This window comes from Ciconia boyciana, chromosome 5 (genome assembly GCF_034638445.1).
Source record: "Ciconia boyciana chromosome 5, ASM3463844v1, whole genome shotgun sequence".
Taxonomy (NCBI): Eukaryota; Metazoa; Chordata; class Aves; order Ciconiiformes; family Ciconiidae; genus Ciconia; species Ciconia boyciana.
In genome coordinates, this window is record NC_132938.1 from 14130382 (window position 1) to 14148832 (window position 18451).

General features: G+C 37.0%; 1 protein-coding gene across 1 annotated transcript in view; it reads left to right on the forward strand.

Moving 5' to 3' along the window:
- The window catches only part of JAKMIP1 (janus kinase and microtubule interacting protein 1), a 72428-nt gene extending 54322 nt beyond the window's left edge, over nucleotides 1-18106 (forward strand). Inside the window, exons 9-13 of the mRNA XM_072861411.1 lie at nucleotides 6528-6656; nucleotides 7942-8070; nucleotides 12541-12624; nucleotides 16460-16522; nucleotides 17726-18106. Of these exons, the coding sequence (XP_072717512.1) occupies nucleotides 6528-6656; nucleotides 7942-8070; nucleotides 12541-12624; nucleotides 16460-16522; nucleotides 17726-17899 (579 nt within the window). The 3' untranslated portion in view covers nucleotides 17900-18106. The remainder of the gene's footprint in view (nucleotides 1-6527; nucleotides 6657-7941; nucleotides 8071-12540; nucleotides 12625-16459; nucleotides 16523-17725) is intronic.
- The last annotated feature ends 345 nt before the right edge of the window (nucleotides 18107-18451 follow it).

Consider the following 18451-nt stretch of genomic DNA (forward strand, 5'->3'; position numbering starts at 1 on the left):
ATAATGAGAAATAAAACCAAATCCTAAAACACCTTCCCCCCACCCCTCCCTTCTTCCCAGGCTCAACTTCACTCCCAATTTTCTCTACCTCCTCCCCCGAGCAGCGCAGGGGACGGGGAATGGGGGTTGTGGTCAGCTCATCACACGTTGTCTCTGCCGCTCCTTCCTCCTCAAGGGAGGACTCCTCACACTCTTCCCCTGCTCCAGCCCGGGGTCCCTCCCACGGGAGACAGTCCTCCATGAACTTCTCCAGCGTGAGTCCTTCCCAGGGGCTGCAGTTCTCATGAACTGCTCCAGCGTGGGTCCCTTCCACGGGGTGCAGTCCTTCAGGAACAGGCTGCTCCAGCGTGGGTCCCCCGCGGGGTCACAAGTCCTGCCAGCAAACCTGCTCCAGCGTGGGCTCCTCTCTCCACGGGTCCACAGGTCCTGCCAGGAGCCTGCTCCAGCACGGGCTTCCCACAGGGCCACGGTCTCCTTCGGGTGCACCCACCTGCTCCGGCGTGGGGTCCTCCGTGGGCTGCAGTGGATATCTGCTCCACCGTGGGCCTCCATGGGCTGCAGGGGCACAGCCTGCCTCACCATGGCCTTCACCACGGGCTGCAGGGGAATCTCTGCACCTGGAGCACCTCCTCCCCCTCCTTCTTTACTGACCTTGGTGTCTGTAGGATTGTTCCTCTCACATATTCTAAATCCTCTCTCTGGCTGCAGTTGCTGTTGCGCAGCAGGTTTTTTTTTTCCCCTTCTTAAATATGTTATCCCAGAGGTGCTACCACCGTCGCTGATGGGCTTGGCCTTGGCCAGCGACAGGTCTATCTTGGAGCTGGCTGGCATTGGCTCTGTCGGACATGGGGGAAGCTTCTAGCAGCTTCTCACAGAAGCCACCCCTGTAGCCCCCCCCGCTACCAAAACCCTACATGCAAACCCAATACTATACTAGTTATACTATATATACTATACTAGTTATATAATAACTATATACGTAGCTTCTAAATGAGCTAATTCCTTAAGGAAGGAAAGAAGTCATCAATAATATATTTATTAGCGTCCTATTACCTGCCATCATATTAACCTGTAGGCTATTCACATGTACATGCAGTGTTGGCTTGGAGTTTAAACACTGTTGATGTTAGCTTCTAAAAATCCAATGCTGGCATACAGGCTGGTTTCCTCCCAGGTCACCTGTGTGGTCCTGTGAGGATCAAAATCCTCAAAGGAAGCTGTGTTTCCCACAGTTTTCCAGCAATTTTTTATTTAAACAATCTATGTAGAATGGACTGCTTACCCAGATGAGCTGTTGGGATTGTACCATCTTCATCTTCTCAGTTTTTACAGCCTATCTCAGGAATCTAGATGAAAATGGTAGAATTCATCTAACCAAGCATTCGCAATGCTTAGTTAGATGTCATTAATGGAAGTGAGATACAGACATCTCACTGTGCACAGAGTGGTAACATTAAGCAGTGATTGTTCCCCTCTGGATGTAGATATCTAAATAGGCCATATGATTTTTGCCCTAAAATTGCCTATTTCTCTCCATGGACTATAAAGGCAGCCTAAGATGAGTTGCTTTATATATAGATGTGTACAGTGCAAGTGTATTTCTGTCTATGATCTGTGCAAGATTTTTGTACCATACAGATGATAACCTATATATAATAGTAGAAGAAATTATGGGTGTATCTGTCCTAACCAACCACTCAGAAGGAGAAATTACTGACGTAAATCTTTGGCTTTGCTTTTCTAAGATTTGTTAAATGTAAAATTAGCATTAACACAGTGAATTATCAAGTTTGGCTGTTGGAGCTGTATCTTTTTCCAGCTGTGTCCCACTTCTCTTGACAAAGTGAAAAAGGAAATAACTGATGAGAATTAGGTTTCATGAAAGTGATTAGATAAGCTCAGACTAGAAGGTATGGAAAGGTTCATTTTTTGTTCTAATAAACAGGAACTTGGTGCACAGGATGAAGACTTACACTCATCTACCGTTGCAGCTTCTCCTCTTGTACAATCCAGCTTCCTTAATTTTTGAGGTACTCTGACTGGACAGGGTCCATGTTTGTTTTCTAATACAAGTATTTTCCTGACAGTGATTCCTGTTAGCCAGAACAGAAACCATGGCATGTCTTTCTCCATCTTTAAGACAGCTTGTGTGAATTATCTATCAGGCTAGTCCAGTAGCCTTTATAGCCCAATTGTGTCTAACTAACATTAGTTCAGCTGAGAAGCTTTTGAAAATACCAAGGATTTGTTGGTTTTTTTTTGCAATTAGATGTCTATGTTATTTCTGGAGCTCTGTAGCTGCACTAGGTTACTGTTGCTAGTGTAGCTTTATCTGAGCATTCTTTTAATTACCAAGGGGCATAGGAGTCCATAGAACAGCGCTGGCAACCGGCTCACATTCCCCAAGGAAGGGAGCAGCAAGTGGGATGGGGCTTTATAACCTCAGTGGTTGCAAGGTGTTTAGAGGAGTAATATAATGACTCTGTATAGTCAGGTACTACAGGAAAGTTTTCTCTGAACTGAAGCAGCCTGAGCTGATAGAGGTTTGGTTTTTGTTTGGGTTTTGTTTGTTTGTTTGTTTTTGGTTTTGGTGGTTTTTTTTTTACGTTAACGTGCCATTGGACTTGTTAGGAAAAAGATGTACCAGAGGTGAATCTTCTTTTGCTGTTTAAGGCATGCTTTTTTCCAGGTGTTTTTTTTTTTCTTTTTCTTCTTCCAATTTTGGTAGTGAAATAACCAAGAAACTGCAGAAACAGTATTTTTGGGGTTTTGTTTATTTTTGACATGTAGAGTGGCGTTACAGTGATTCCATGATTGATGGAGTCATGCATTTGAAAATAAGGCATAATTGCCCAGTTTGTTTGGAAACTGCAGGACTCTCTGGGTTTGTTTCTTTATTTAAACTTTAATAAATGAACTGTATTCATGATAGTGGAAAGCCTGCACACTGTTGTGATGGAGTTCATATTTCTTGTTTTATATTTTTCCTTTTTTATCTGCCTCTGTGCTTTGGTGTGCCTGTATTTTTCTGGCTGCCAAGAAATGACATATAAGCATGAAGGTAAGATGTTACTGATTAGCTCATCTGATTGCATTACAAGGAAATTCGTCTTGGATCATTTTCATCATGTTAGATTAATTACTTGAAAACAAGGTATTTAAATGTAAAGTGAAACTACTTTAGCAACAGAGAAATCAGATTATTTATATGTAAGTATACCTAATCCAAACCATTAAAAATATGAGAGTATCTTGAGATTTGCTTATAATATGATCTATGTGTCACTATTGATTTATAACATTCTAAACTTTCATGTTTATGAGCACCATACTTCAGTCGAAGAGTTAATACTTGAGTTATAAAGACCTAATGCATAATTTTACTTTAAAATTGTGTGAAAACATCAATATAAATCCACATGAAAAATAGTTGCTAGTCAGTGGAAATTAGAATTTAAATCAGAATTTTTCAGCAATTGACATGACTGTTTTCTCAGTTTTGAAGTTATGATTTAGAGGTAACAAATGTACAAATAAATATAAAAGAATCTTTAAGTCATTAATTGAGAATGTTCCCATTTTTAAGAAAAGTTTGAATAAAACTTGAATGAAAATAGTGTATAGTTACAAAAATCCAGTAAGTATTGTACAGGCTTGTATGTACTTTGGAAAAAACATGATTCAGCTTTTGAACTATATGTGGAATCTCCCTGGGAGCTGGTGTATTTATTTATGCCTTATTGTTTATTATAGTGTTTATCAACAAACTTTGTCTGAATCAGATGTCTTTTTTCTTTTTTTTTTCTCTACAGCTGTTCACTTATCAGTTAATGTGTTCTGATTTTGCTGTGAATCACTTCTTGAAGCTAGTTGCTTCAAATACTAAATGACCAACAGTGATCAGCTATTTTGTAATTGTGTCATGAAGAAATTCATACACATGTGATTAATATACAATGGTTAAATGCCTTATCTCTACTTGTTTGTCTTGTAGCCTTCCCTACAACTTGAGGGTAGCACCATTTGTTTAGCCCGCTTTTTAACTCCCAATATTTACTTGTAACGTCACTGCTAGATGATTGTAGGCTGCAACCAGTATTCAGTGTGGGAGAAATGCTGGCTGGGCCATCTCTCAAGGGCTAATTACACCTCATTTTTTGTGGTAAACCTTTGTACTTACGAGAGAGGAGTCTGAAATGTTTGTAATTCGAGTGTGAGAGAACACATTAGCTTCTGGATAAGTCTTTAATTTCTAGGATAGAGCTTAAACCTGTTCCCCATGTCCTTTGTTTTGTTAAGTAGGACAGAATGGTGAACAAACTGGTGTAGCATGTGAATGCTGGAGGAAATAATTAAATTATCCCAGGGAAGTGTTTGTCTTAAGCGCCTTAGACATAGCTCTGCCTAGTGAAAGGATCACGGTGCTTCCTTAACTGACTAATATGTCTTTACAAGGTTTTAGTACTGTAACTGCACTCCTTTTCCTTACTTGTGAATATACTAACTAGCAACTCTAGTGGTCTGGTAGCTTGCAAAAGGAAGGTTGTTGCTAAATATTGTTCAAAAGCTCTTTGCCTTCTGTGCTGTATCATATTTATCTGTATGGATATGGATACCTACAGTCTATTTGGAAAAGATGTGGCTTTGGGGGGGGTTAGTACATAAACATCCTTTCAGAAGGAGATTTTAGTAGAACCAGTTAATTTAAAAATGCAGTCTGAATGATTTTTTTTTTAATTATTATTTGAAGGACTCATCTTAAGTGAAGCAATTAAGTGGTTCAGAGCAGGGTCTTGAAGCTGTCTTCGGTAGTTTGAGTGGGATTAGCTGTACTGTGAAACTATGATGGAGTTTAGCTAACAAGCGATGAGACTGTGACCTGGTGGACCATGGTAACCAGGGCTTCAGGCTGTAAATGGAGTGCATGGTGTCATGCATGCAGGCACCAAGTCACACCTACGAGCTTGATTTTATAGTACCACTTAATTCAAGATAGAGTATTTTGGCGGTTATGAGAGCTGGGCTGAGCCCAAAGAATGTATTAAGCATTACGGGGCTTTGTCAGAAAGTGAAGACGGTACTTTGTAGACATACTGGAAGAATGTATGAAGTTAGATAAGTCTAGAAGGCTGCAGTGAAAGGTAAATATTTGGAATTCATCATGAGATAGGGAATTATAGATAAAATAAAACCTTTCAGTATCTTGAATGAAACTCATAACTCACAATTCCACTCACTTAGCAGTTTGGCTTTGCTGAGATGTAAGATGTCTGATGTTCTGAATTAATAACAACTGATAATTTTTTTCATCCTTTAGGCTTTTTTAATGAAGAGGGCTATTATCTTCTCACATGCAACCTGTGGTTTATAGTTTGTTTGGTTTTTTTAAAAAATAAACTGTGACATCAGGATCTATGATTCAGCATCAAGCAGTGCCAAAAAATCTGTCGGATAGACAGATTTTTCTTCATCTTCTTAGAGCCACCTCTCTCCACTAGCCTTCCTGTCTAGGATGCTTCATGACCTGACTTCATTTTTCCAGCAACACACTTTTTTTCTTTTCTTAATTTTCCTGCTCCTCTGAATTTGTGTTGGGTTCTTAGAACACTTGTATGTTGTAAAAAGTTAGGCTTTCTATTGATTAATAACTGTTAACTTTTGTTATTGTTATTTTGGAAGGAAAAATACTTGAAAAACTTTTTCTAGTTAAATGTTTAAGCAATTTTTTTTTTTTTTTGAACAGCAGAATTTTCTATGGAAATCTGCTGGTTTCTGAGCATATGTTAGGAAACTGATGGAAAGGGGGTTTTATATAAAACATCACATTTTTCACAGTGAATATTGTACTATTCACTTCCATTGGCTACTTGTTTTCTCTAGTTTTCTGTAAGCATGCATTTAATTGATTACAATGTAAAATTTTTAAAATCTGCATTGAAATGCTGGTTTTCCCTAAGCATAGTTTTTTTGGTTAGTCATAATATTGGAGCAAACTTTTGAAAAAATTGAGAATGATGGTATTGGAAAAATAAATGGAAAGCAGCAATTTATAGTTTTAAGTAGGATTTTGCAAAATAGATATTATAAATTAATTTTTATTTCTTTTTTAAAATTAGTATGAATGACAAAATTTGTTCCACTTTGTTCTTCAGAATATTTTTTCCCTTTTGGTTTCACATCTTATATGTTACATCGTACTGGGTTACTTTCTTCTGAATAGATATTGCATTCCTCTACTGTGAATCTTGTAGGATTTGTATGATTTTGGTAATTAGCTTTTATACTTTTGCTAAAGCATTATTCTATTGGCAATTAGCCAGTGCTATTTGCAGTTCAGTTCTTGGAGGTTCTTATACAAACGATGTTGAAAAGGTAGCTAATTTAATCAGAGAACAAGGGTTTACAAAGGAACCTTTTTTCTTCCTAAGTACTGAAATAATGGTCGGAGAAGACCTTGGCAACTGCTTACTGGGTCATTGGGTTTTTCCAACTGTTTTGCTAGTAACTAAGAAAAACTAACTTTTCAGAGGCATGTTGTGGAGACATTTTTTGGATTTGATGAAGAATCTGTTGATTCAGAAACATCATCTGTAACTTCATATAACACAGATAAAACAGACAGGACACCAGCAACACCAGAAGAAGATTTGGAAGATGTAAGTAGTAGATGATTTGTTCTTAAGGTCTATAAAAATTGACATGGAGTATAAATGCAAACATTTTTTTCAGCTATTCTCCGACAGGAACTATGAAAGATTTGGCAGAGAATTGCTTTGTTTTGTTTCAAGTCCAGTAACACATCCACAGTCATTGCAATAGAATTAATAAGATAATATTCTGCCTGACAGATTTGTCAGATATTGGGTTGAGAAATAAACTTGTTTTTCTCAAACCCTTTCTTATTATTCAAAAGAAAATGAATAGGCACGTTGCTTTGCCAAAAGTCAATAGCTACTAGACAAGAGTTTGCCTTTCAACCTTGTAATTTATGTGACTGTTTTGATACAACGAGGATTTTCTTCTTGTACTTACAGTACTCAGAGAGGCTTTTGCAATTCATTACGGCTTAAATGATCATAGGTAGTAAATACCCACTGACAAGTTTTGTCTCAGCTCTGTGATACGCACTGCAGCTGGCCTACTTTAAGAGATTGCAGGGCTGAGGACAAAGTATGAATTCGATGCTCTTTTTCATCTTTCTTTCCTGTTCACTAACTTGTGCCTAATACTCCTCAGTCACCAGAAGCTTCCTATTTTTCTAGGTTTAATATCTAATAATATTGTAATCTCTTTTCCTTGGAGCTCGAGTTCCTGGAGCAAAAATTAATTAAAGGGAAGGACATTTCTTGCCCTCAGCATTATAGGAAAGACCTTGAAAGTGTTGATGTCAGTTGCTCAAAATTCAAAGAAAATTAAGACATTAAAAATACTTAATGTTAAAAAAAATAATTTAAAAAAAACACCTTATGGCTTTTGAAATATAATTTCTGTGTTAGTGTGCTTGTGCTGGTAAAATGCTTTACCCTGGCATTGTAGAGAAAAAGAGTAAGGAGGGAGTGATGGACTGCATGACAAATAGAATGAACCCCTTCTGGAGCCCCTGTGGCTCTGGAGTTGCTGAAGACAGTGGTGCATAGAAGTGTTCCCTCACATCTCTCCCCAGTTGGTTTCTTCCCATTTCTATACATTACTGCCTTATATAGGACTTTATACTGTCCTGAAATTGTAAGGTAGACACAGTTACTGATGTCTGCATTTCTGCATCATCCTCAAATCATCCTTCCTTCCATTTCCATTTGCTTAAGTTTTTTAAACCTTTATTAAACTTTGAGACACAGTATGAGTTGTATTGCTTGTTGTGTTTGTGAGTCTGTTTATATAAACAAATCAATTATCATATATATTTATACAAAACAACTTTTTTTTTCCCTCTTCATTAAGAGCACGCCTAAAGAAGAAGCTGAACTAAGGTTCTGCCAGCTAACAAGAGAGTATCAAGCTTTGCAAAGAGCGTATGCATTGCTTCAAGAACAAGTTGGTGGAACCCTGGATGCAGAGAGAGAAGCAAGGGTAATTTTTAAACTGAAATTTCTTTTAACTCTGAAATAATTGAAAAAGTTTAAAAAACTTGGAATAGCAGGAGATACCTTTGCAGGTCAGCGAAATGCAAAGCATGTTTCTGAGGATTAGAGAATACTATCAGAATGGTGACAACTTAGATTCATCTGGTGCGATCAGAACAAAGATATCATTATACTTTATTCTAGCATGCATAATATATTAAAGATTTCAGTAGTAAGACAGTGTTATTGAGAATCATATCCCAATTGAACCTGCAATTTGGATAGCAATGCGATGGATTTAAAATGAGTCAGAGAGTAGGTTGTTATAAGTACTTAGGTGTTGTTATAATATGAGTATATTAAAAATCTGACCCAAATCTGACAAAGGAAGTTTTTCTTCAAGTGTTTTGTCGAATATATGAATTCATAATTTGTTTTTAAAATCTCAGTTTGAGAGTATTCTTCCACTAAAAAGTACATAGCTAACTGTTGTTCCTATTAGGTCAGGACATGTGATTGTTTACTCTCTCTGAAATAAGTATTTTTTTACCCTCACAGCAATCTCTGTACTGTAGGTATTTGAGGTGTAAGAGAGTATGTATTCTGTCTTCATTTACCCTTCTGTCACCACTGTGTTTAACCATTTAGTGCAGAGATTAGGTCAGCAGAAGTCATGCTAACATCTCCCTTTCTGTTTTTTTCCAAACTGGGGAGGAGAGAAATCACGTCATAATGAATTGGTGAGCTCTGACTCAGTCCCCAGATCTATTCACTGAACAGCAGTGGCATCAAAAAAGAGCTGAGTTAACTAGAGGCAAAATTTCTTCTACTTTATCCCAACTCCTTGCAGCTAGGGGCATGTCTAGAAATGTAGCATATTTACAAGTCACCCTCTACTTGAATGACTATTGTGATCAATGACCAAAGAACATGTAACATCCAAATGGGCAAGCAATAGCCATAGGGCTGAAAATTCATCATCTTCACCTCATGTCCTTCATTCTGCATGAAGTACAGCTGGAACCTGTAGATTACTGACTACTGAGAGAGTTGACTGATGTCATTGCGAGGCCACTCACAATTATCTTTGAAGGGTCATGGCAATTGCAGGAGGTTCCTGAGGACTGTAAGAAAGCAAATGTCACTCTTGTCTTCAAGAAAGGCAAGAAGGAGGATCTGGGGAACTGAAGGCTGGTCATTCTCACCTTGATCCCTAGGAAAGGGATGGAGCAAATAATCATGGAAACTGTTTCCAAATGTCTGAAAGACAAGAAGGTGACTGGGAGTGATCAGCATGGATCTATGAAAGGGAAATCATGCTTAACCAGCTTGATAGCCTTCTATGATGAGATGACTAGCTTGGCAGATGAGTTGAGTGCAGTGGATGTTGTTTATCTTGACTTTAGTAAGTCTTTTGACACTCTCCCCCATAAGATTCTCATAGACAAACTGATGAAGTACAGACTAGACAAGTGGACCATGAGGTGGACTGAAAATTGGCTGAAATGGCTTAAAGGGTTGTGATCAGTGGCAGAAAGTTCAGCTGGAGGTGTGTCACCAGTGATGTACTGCAGGGGTTGATACTGGGTCCAGTACTATTTAACCTCTTCCTTAATGACTTCGATGATTGAACAGAGTGCACCTGCAGCAAGTTTGCAGATGATACAAAATTGAGAGGAGTAGTTGATACATGAGATGGTTGTGCTGCCATTCAGAGGGACAATTTGACTGCCTGAAGAAATGCATAAAGAGGATTATTGTTAAATTCAGCAAAGGGAAGGAGAAGTCCTGCATGTGGAGAAGAATAACTCCATGCACCAGTACAGACTTGGGACTGGCTTGCTGGCAAGCAGTTTTACACAAAAGAACGTGGGGGGTCCTGGTGGGCACCAAGTTGAACATGAGCCGGCAATGTGCCCTTGCAGCAAAGAAGGCCAACAACCTTCTGGGCTACATTAGGAAGAAAGTCCCCAGCAGACCAATGGAGGTGATCCTTCCTCTCTACTCCACATTGATGAGGCCACATCTGGAGTGCTGGGTCCATCTCTGGGCTCCCGCAGTACAAGAAAAGCATGGACATATGGGACAGAGTCCAGCGAAGGGCCGCAAAGATGATTAAGGGCTTGGAGAACCTGATACACAAGGAGAGGCTGAGAGAGCTGGGACTGTTCAGCCTGGATAAGAGAAGGCTCAGGGGTATCTTATCCATTTGTGTAAATACCTGATGGAGGGAGTAAAGAAGATGGAACCAGACTCTTCTCAGTGGGATCCAGTGAAAGAACAAGATGCGGCGGGCACAAATTCAAATACAAGAAATACCATTTAAACATAAGAAAAACCCTTCTTCCTCTGAGGGCAGTGAAACATTGGAACAGGTTTCCCAGAGAGGTTGTGGAGTCTTCATCCCTGGAGATTCAGAACCTCACTGGACAAGGTCTTGAACAACCTACTCTAGGTGCCCCCCTGCTTTGAGCACAGGAATTGGACAGGAGATCCCTTCCAACCTCAGTGAGACTGTGATTCTAAAAAGTGTTTAAGCATTAAAAAACCCCCTAACCTACTTCCCCCCCCCAAAAAAAACCCAAACCCCCAAAATGGAGAAATGTGTTACATATTGTGAATTATTACATATTATTGCCTTGCTACATGCAGCCTTCATTGTATCGTGCCACTGCAACATGTTGCTAATAATGCAGAATGACAAAGATTTTAACGTGGTTTAAAAATTACTGGTGGGGATGGACTCAATTTATCCCAAAAGTAGGAGCTGCCACTAGCTTAATGGTTCCACTGCTTAGAACAATTAATAAAATATTCACAAAATTCTGTGTTGCTAGATTGCTGATGGCTATTAGGCATACGTGCTCTATGTCATCCACGCCATTTTCTCTGGCAAGCATTTTAAAATCCACTTACTTAATATATTCTCAGGTATAGAAACAGTATGCTTGTGGGAGCAGAATTTCTGTGTGTTAATAAGCAAAGCTTTCCAGATAAAAGTTACAGAAGAATGTAGACTGCTTGACATTATCTGGAGTTATTTACAGCTAAAAATATTAGTCTATTATCCCCAGAGCCAGTATTTAGAAGATGCAGGGTTTACTTTAAAATGTGTCATGTTTTGTTTTGGGTTTTTTTTCAAGGTTCTTTGAAGTGGCTCTCAACCAACCTTAACTTTTTTTTTGCTGTGAAATACAGTTCTTATAATAGTAGAATTATTGCTTTATGGCTTTATTTGTTAGAGTTTTCAGCATCTTACAAAAGCCTAGTCACATTTGACACTCTCTTTTTGAGTAGGACGCTTAGCCAAGGAAAGCAATAAGGACTTTGGAGATCACTTCTCAAGCTACAATTGGGGTGGGGAGCATAATTACATCTACTATTAAAGTAAGATTTCAGAGTCACTTATGTATTTGATAGTTATGAGAGAGAATTATATATTTCCTTTGCCTTCATGGGAAGGGAGACCCCGGTATGAATATTTTTGTAATAGCTTTTTAAAAATTTTATTTTGCAGGCACTTGCAAACTGTCACTTTAGTACACTTTGGAATTGTTGCACTTTCTTTTTAATGGCGTTTTGGTTTCTTTTGTCACATCCATGCAAATCCATCTTTTGAGTGAGTCAGAAGGTAGCTTTTTGCACAGTTAGTTTTGTAGGGCCCAATGTTCTGGTGGGATGAACGTTTTCTATTACTTTTAGATGAGGCTTAAGGTAAACAAGAAGGACCCAAAGATGCAAAGATGCAGAAGGAAATGCCTGTGGGAATTTTTGAACTGCTTGCCTGAAAGAGTACCTGAAGTGGGGCGGGAAGAGTACTTGCAGTAGCTCAAGGAGCCTCAGTGACTGAAGGTCTCCAGAGAGATCCTTTGGTTTATATCCTTTTTGGATCCTTTGGTTTATATCCTTTTTGTTCAGTACCTTGTACAATCCAGTCCCTTTTAGGGCATCACTGCACTCAGGGGGTAATACCTTCTGTAGTGTAATAGTTAGACTCATAATCATGTAGAATGAGGAAAACTGACTGGTGTATGCTGTTTATGGGATATATAAATTATTTTGGGTCAATATATTTTGTTTACCTGTAGGCCTTTTTCAGTGCTTATTGCAATTCTCTTTCTCTCTTGCCCCGTTTTTCCCAATTGCCTTGAATTCCTAAAGCTTATGAATAGCTTCTTAGAGCTCTTCAGTTTCTAACTTTTTTTTTTTTTTCCCTGGGAAGAGCTTTGTCACTGAATGTGTGATGGTAACATCTTTTTAGGCTAGGAAGCAAAAATGCTGTTAAACTGATAGCTTTGAATATTTTGTAACATAAACACAAAAGCAATCATTTGAATGAAAAGCATTAAAAGCTGACTGGACAGCCCATAAGTGAGTAGAAAGTATCTCTACTTTGATTCTGTGTGTAATTAAATCTACCTGTCTACCTGGATGTGCATGCGTATACACACACTTTTTAACACTTTTTTCCCCCTAGACTCGTGAACAGCTGCAAGCTGATCTTCTCAGGTGTCAGGCAAAAATTGAGGACCTGGAGAAAGCTCTAATCGAGAAAGGACAGGTAAAAGGCTCTCTTAATGTCCTCTACCACATCATTTTCTCCCTTGCATGCAGTGGTGCCCTTGCCATCTTCATTGCTTGCTGGTGTGTTCATGTGACTGATGCAGCTTAATTGCTACTCCAGCAATAGATTACTTAAATAAAGGAAAGTAGTATATAGGCTAAGAAAATGCCATTAAAGATTCATTTTCTAACACATAATACACTAAAACATAATACTGAAATAACTGCGTGTACATGCATTGTAAATTCTGTTCCCATTGTCATTTGGTGCAGTCTTTTCTCCTGTTTTCCATTTTGTTTATATTTGCTATAAATTCCAATTAAATATGCTATATTTGTACTGGAGAATATTTTTGGTGTGTAGCATAGAAAAATTGAAAAAACAAATCACTTCCACATGTGCTTCAGCTAGAGAAATGAACCACCTAGTGTGTCTGGTTACTGGAAGCTACTTCTGGTGTTACTCTCCTGGGTTTAAATTCTTGGAGGACCTAACTGCTTTCAAATTCCCATACCATCACACAGAGTAAAATTAGGCCTTATGCTTCAGTGTGTCTTGTAAATACCTGACAAGGATGTGGCTACTGATGCATATTTAATAATGTCTAGGATCTGAAGGCTGATTAAGAGTTATAAGAGTGCATTTAAAAGGTGTTCAGTTGCATAACTGCTAGAACGCACTGAGGAAATTGGGGAGATGTTGTTTTACACTTTATTGTTTGAAATAACAATTTTAAAATTGCAGGTAGCATATGGTAATAAAATAAGATATAGCTATCTATAGATACACATCTCAAAGACTAATGATCCTGTAGCACTGAATAAAAGCAACCTATGAATAATGCCAAATTAATGATATTAGTATTTTTATGGTTTATTCTTTGTAAGAAAAAACTTTCCATAAGATTCTGTATAAAAACAAAGGTTTTGGGACCATGTTCAAATTAAGGATAAAAATTGTTTATGCTAGCTTCCACACAAACTGCAATTTGCTTAGGAAATTCCATGTAAATAAAATGTTACTAAAAATAGAGAATATGTTATCAATCTAAAAATGATGGCTTACTGAGCTTTTGGAAGAATAAATGGAACTGAAGACCTCTCAAGGATCTACTGCTGACATTTTAGTGTGTTGATGATAAAGGTGTTGTGGGCAAATTGCTGTGTAATTGAAAACATTAACAAAGTAGTTGACTATTACAGTGTAAAATGTAAGTACTGTGTATGTAAATAAGATAAGCGAACATGGATACCCATGTAAGAAATTACTTCTGTGATTTTGCTTCCAGAATGGTATGTCAAAAAGATATGCCTGGAAATTAGAATTTAATTAGTTATTACTTCATGAGATTCATAACCACATTTTCAACCTTGTATCTCTCAGTAATCCGGAGAAGGCCAACAGGGATGTGACAAGGAGCAATATGATATTGTCTCTAGTGGGCTAGTTTGTACACTGAGCATTAGCTTGCCACAGAAGTGGTGACAGTGTCCTCCTGGGAGCTCTAGCACCTGCTCAGTTCTCCTGACCTGTTAGTATTTACATGCAACAAAATAAATGGTTGTGATGATAAACTGACTTCTTTGTGCACTATGTTTATTTTTTATTATTATTGTTACTTTGTCATGTAGGTGGTCATGGTAGTGATGATGATATAATAATACTTGCGAAATGTTCATTCGGGGAACCAATGCTTTGGAACAAAAAGCACCTAAGGAACAAAAGCACCTAAAGTGCTTTTGAAAAGGAAATGGTGAATCAAAAGATCCTAGTGCATTATCCCAGGAATTTTTAGTCTTACTTGCAGCTTTAGGAAAGAGAAGCAGTAAAGACCTTCACAATTTTCCTGAAGTCAAATTCAGAGCAGGAGATTAGAATCTTATTGTTAAAAAATTATTTGAAGCTTGGCTTATAACAATTTATATGTAATTTCAAAGTAATGGTCAATGGCTCTCGTTAATCTCTCATCAGCTCAATCTGTCACAATTCCCCTAGATGTAAAATAAGACTAATAATCAATTTTTGCAAGGTACATTGAGGTGCATGCATAAGAAACATTATATTAAGGGAAGAAATTCTTATAAAATATTAATAGTGGTAAATCATAAATCTCAAAATATTGGAGTATGTAATGTGCCAGATGGATTTTTTTTTTTGAATGCTCAGGTCTCTCTGTGACCTGGTGTATATATAAATACAATCCCATTGAAGTTAAGGTTTTCTCAGAAAGTCGAATTGCACTAACTTCATCAAGAAAGACACAAAAGTTAATTATCAATAGGGCAAATTAATCCATTTTTTCTGCTTGTGTGAGCTGGAGTAGTTGAACCTGCAGGTCTGATGATGTAACTGTTGAACCTGCCTTTTCGCATATGCATGCATTGGGATATCCACCCTAAGTCTGTGAATGCAACTCTGTTCATTCCTTGACCTTAGTAAAAAGCTAGTTAAATGTTAAACTAGACGCTGGATTTTATTTTCAACATTTCTTTCATTTGTTCATTTGTTCAAAAATTCTTGACAAATGTCATGCCTTTTCAGTACTTGTTTTATTATATTATTCTTAGTATGATACTTTGAACATCATAACTCTGAAGAGCTTGTTTACTGCATGAAAGTTAAAGGGCACTTGTGCGTTTTTATATATGAGTGGGAAAATAAGAAAGACCAGTAGAATATGAAACTGTAGTGGACAGTAAGTAGAAAAACTAACTTTAAACTTTTTTTAAAAATGCTAATTGGAGTAAATATTATATCATAACATTTCAGATTTTTTTGGTTGACATTCAAGGCTAAATGGGCTGGGATAGCCAGATCTCATTAATAATTTCTTGTGCAGCATCAATGTGCAAATACCTTGCTGACAAATAAAGTATCGGCCTTAATACTTCAGTAAAGACATTTAGATTTTAAATAAATTGTCCGTTTTACCTAGAAAATAATTTGATCCTGAGTTAGTATGGCATATTAACTGTTGGCTATTGTTTTATTAAACTTATTAGAGCAGTATGAGATAGATTATGTAAATACTTTTCTGTACAGGGAGAACAGAGTGAATTTGGCTGTTACAATCCATTAAACCTGAATGTCCAGCTATGGCTGGCAGTGAGTTTTTGTAACTTTGGTCTTTAAAGGGATATTTGATGAGGCCTTTTGAAGCCATGGAAAAACCTAAAAGGAAAGATCAGCTTTGGAACAAATGATCAAATGGAAATATGGTTTTCAAATGGAGTACAGAATATCTTGTATCACTTCCCTTCCTCCATACCCTTGAATTTCTTATCACAAACACTGTGTATTACCCTGATTCTCACACTTTTAGCAGAGGGCAATTAACTGCATACCACTGAAGCTTATTTTCCGTCATTTGGGGTAATTAAATATTTTTCTTCCCTTTCTCCATTGGGATTTGCAGTACACTACTCCAAATGGGATGATTTTGCAAGAAAGTTTCCAACTCTTTGCAATGGAAAGAAATAGTTTTGAGTTAAGCTGAGTAAATAAATGTTTTTAAAATGACATAAAATATCATATAACTGCGTTCACCCACAATTGCTATATGTACAGCTTTTAAAGTATATGCTTAGCTGGAACATATTAGGAAACAAGAAACTCAGCTTCAGGAAAAGAAAGGAACTTTTATTTTCCCTGTAGCTTAAAATGCTATTTATGCTTGAAATATTTATGATAGCTTTATTTTTTGATGTGTGACCATTTTTATACTTGAATGTACAAGGATGTCTGAAATCTTCTAATTATTGTGGTTATTCATTTGTCTTGTTCAACAAAATGTATATAATTTTAACGTTTTTAATCCTCTTCTTCCTCATAGGATTCAAAATGGGTAGAAGAAAAGCAGCTGTTAATCAGAACAAATCAGGAGTTGCTAGAGAAGGTACGTGTTCAGAATCTGGGAATATTTTCACAATTGCTGCCCTTTATCATAAAAGGAATGGTAAAAGGAAATGAATGTACTATGTACTGGAACATCAACATGAAAATTGCTTACTTTATTTCTCTCCAGAAACAGAAATTCTGATAAAAGTCTCTGATTAAAGTACCAATATGCTTTTGTACTCTTTGGGAATGGAAGCTGCTCTTTATTGTGGACTTACATGTTGTATAGCCAACAGTAGAACCCAAGCTGGCTGATGTTTCTAGTGTCCAACAAAATACAATCTCAAATATTAAGCGTAATGTGGAATCTTGTATTTTGCCAGGCAGTTACACAAAGATTGTTATTGTCATGATCCCTAATAAAATTGCCAGCTCCTTTCAGCCTTCCATTTTTTGCAGTTTTTCCACACATTAAGTAATACGGATTGCTTTAAGACTATTGTATCATTTACTGTCTGATATACTCAGAGCTGAGCATCCTCATTGTTCTTCACTGATATTGGTGGGAAAGTTAGCTAGGACTCAGGAAGTCAAATAATTATCTTTGTTAATTGCTCAATATTAATATAATAGGAATAAGACAACCAAAGAAAAATTCATGGCTAAAAGTAGCTACAGCTGGACTTAATTTATTCAGACACTTACATGGGTATTATAAGAGTTATAGTACATTATGCCAGATGTTACACTTCTGTTTAGATTCATACAAATAAAAAGATCACCCAGTTAAGCTAGACAGTAGATCAAAGCTATTAGTTGGCATAATGAATAGTCAGTTTTGAATTTCTGTCATTGTTAGCACCTCAAAGCACAAATCTGGAAAATTAAAAAGTAGGCATTAAAACCCTTGCGTTATTGTCTTTCATATACCGTAAAGAGTAGATGACTCAAATGTTAATGTAATCCAGTTTCATTCACTTAAAAGAAAGCTTGTATTGCTTAATTTATTTAGATGTAATATTCATATCACTTTTCATACTACTTCCAGATTACTGTTCTAAGAGATCATTGACCATTTTCTGCTGGCAGTTCTCACAAATACTTTCTAATGGGATGTTCCTTCTTTACCTCTAAGACACGGCCCAACTTTTAATAAGAAAGTGAAATAATTAAGAGTTTTGTCTAAACCCCTGGCCTGTAACTCTGTACAGTGCCTTTTCCATTGCTTACGGGGTGTTACGATGTTGTGTTTGTCTCATAGATTTACAGAATGGAACAAGAAGAGCATCAGCTGAAGAACGAGATGCAAGATGCAAAAGACCAGAATGAGCTGTTAGAATTCAGAGTGCTAGAGCTTGAAGTAAGAGATTCTCTCTGTTGCAAACTCTCAAATGGAGCAGAAATTATGTTTGAACCCAAGCTGAAATTCCTGTAAAGATTACTGATGTCTGGTGCATGTTTAAGGGAAATCACTTAGGTATCTATTTTTTAAATGTTGTATCTTGGGATAATGAAATTGATACCACTGCCTTAATTAATATGTTTTGGAGAGAGTGCTCACTAATGTTTATAAAGATGTAATATAGCTAATATATATTGCATATAGTTTGTTTTTCATCTAATAAAATATTTTGTTTTGCAATATTTTGCCTTTTTTATTTGTTTCATTTCCATAACTGCTCCTTTCCTGCATGTAAAATCACTTGGTATGTATACTACAGCCTTGGTTGACATTGTTTAAATTAACACACCTTCTCACATCTTGCATGCAGTGAAATCTAAAGATCTGACACATCCATCACATCAATGTATGATTGCTTTTAATTACATTGATTTAAGATTGACAACATTAATATGAAGTAAAATGATCTTAAAAGAGCACGTTTTGATAGCAGCTTTGACAGAACTTCTCTTACCTGAAATCCATTTTCTGGTGGTATAAAATGGTTATGGACTGGAAATAATTGGCATCAGTCAATGAAAAATG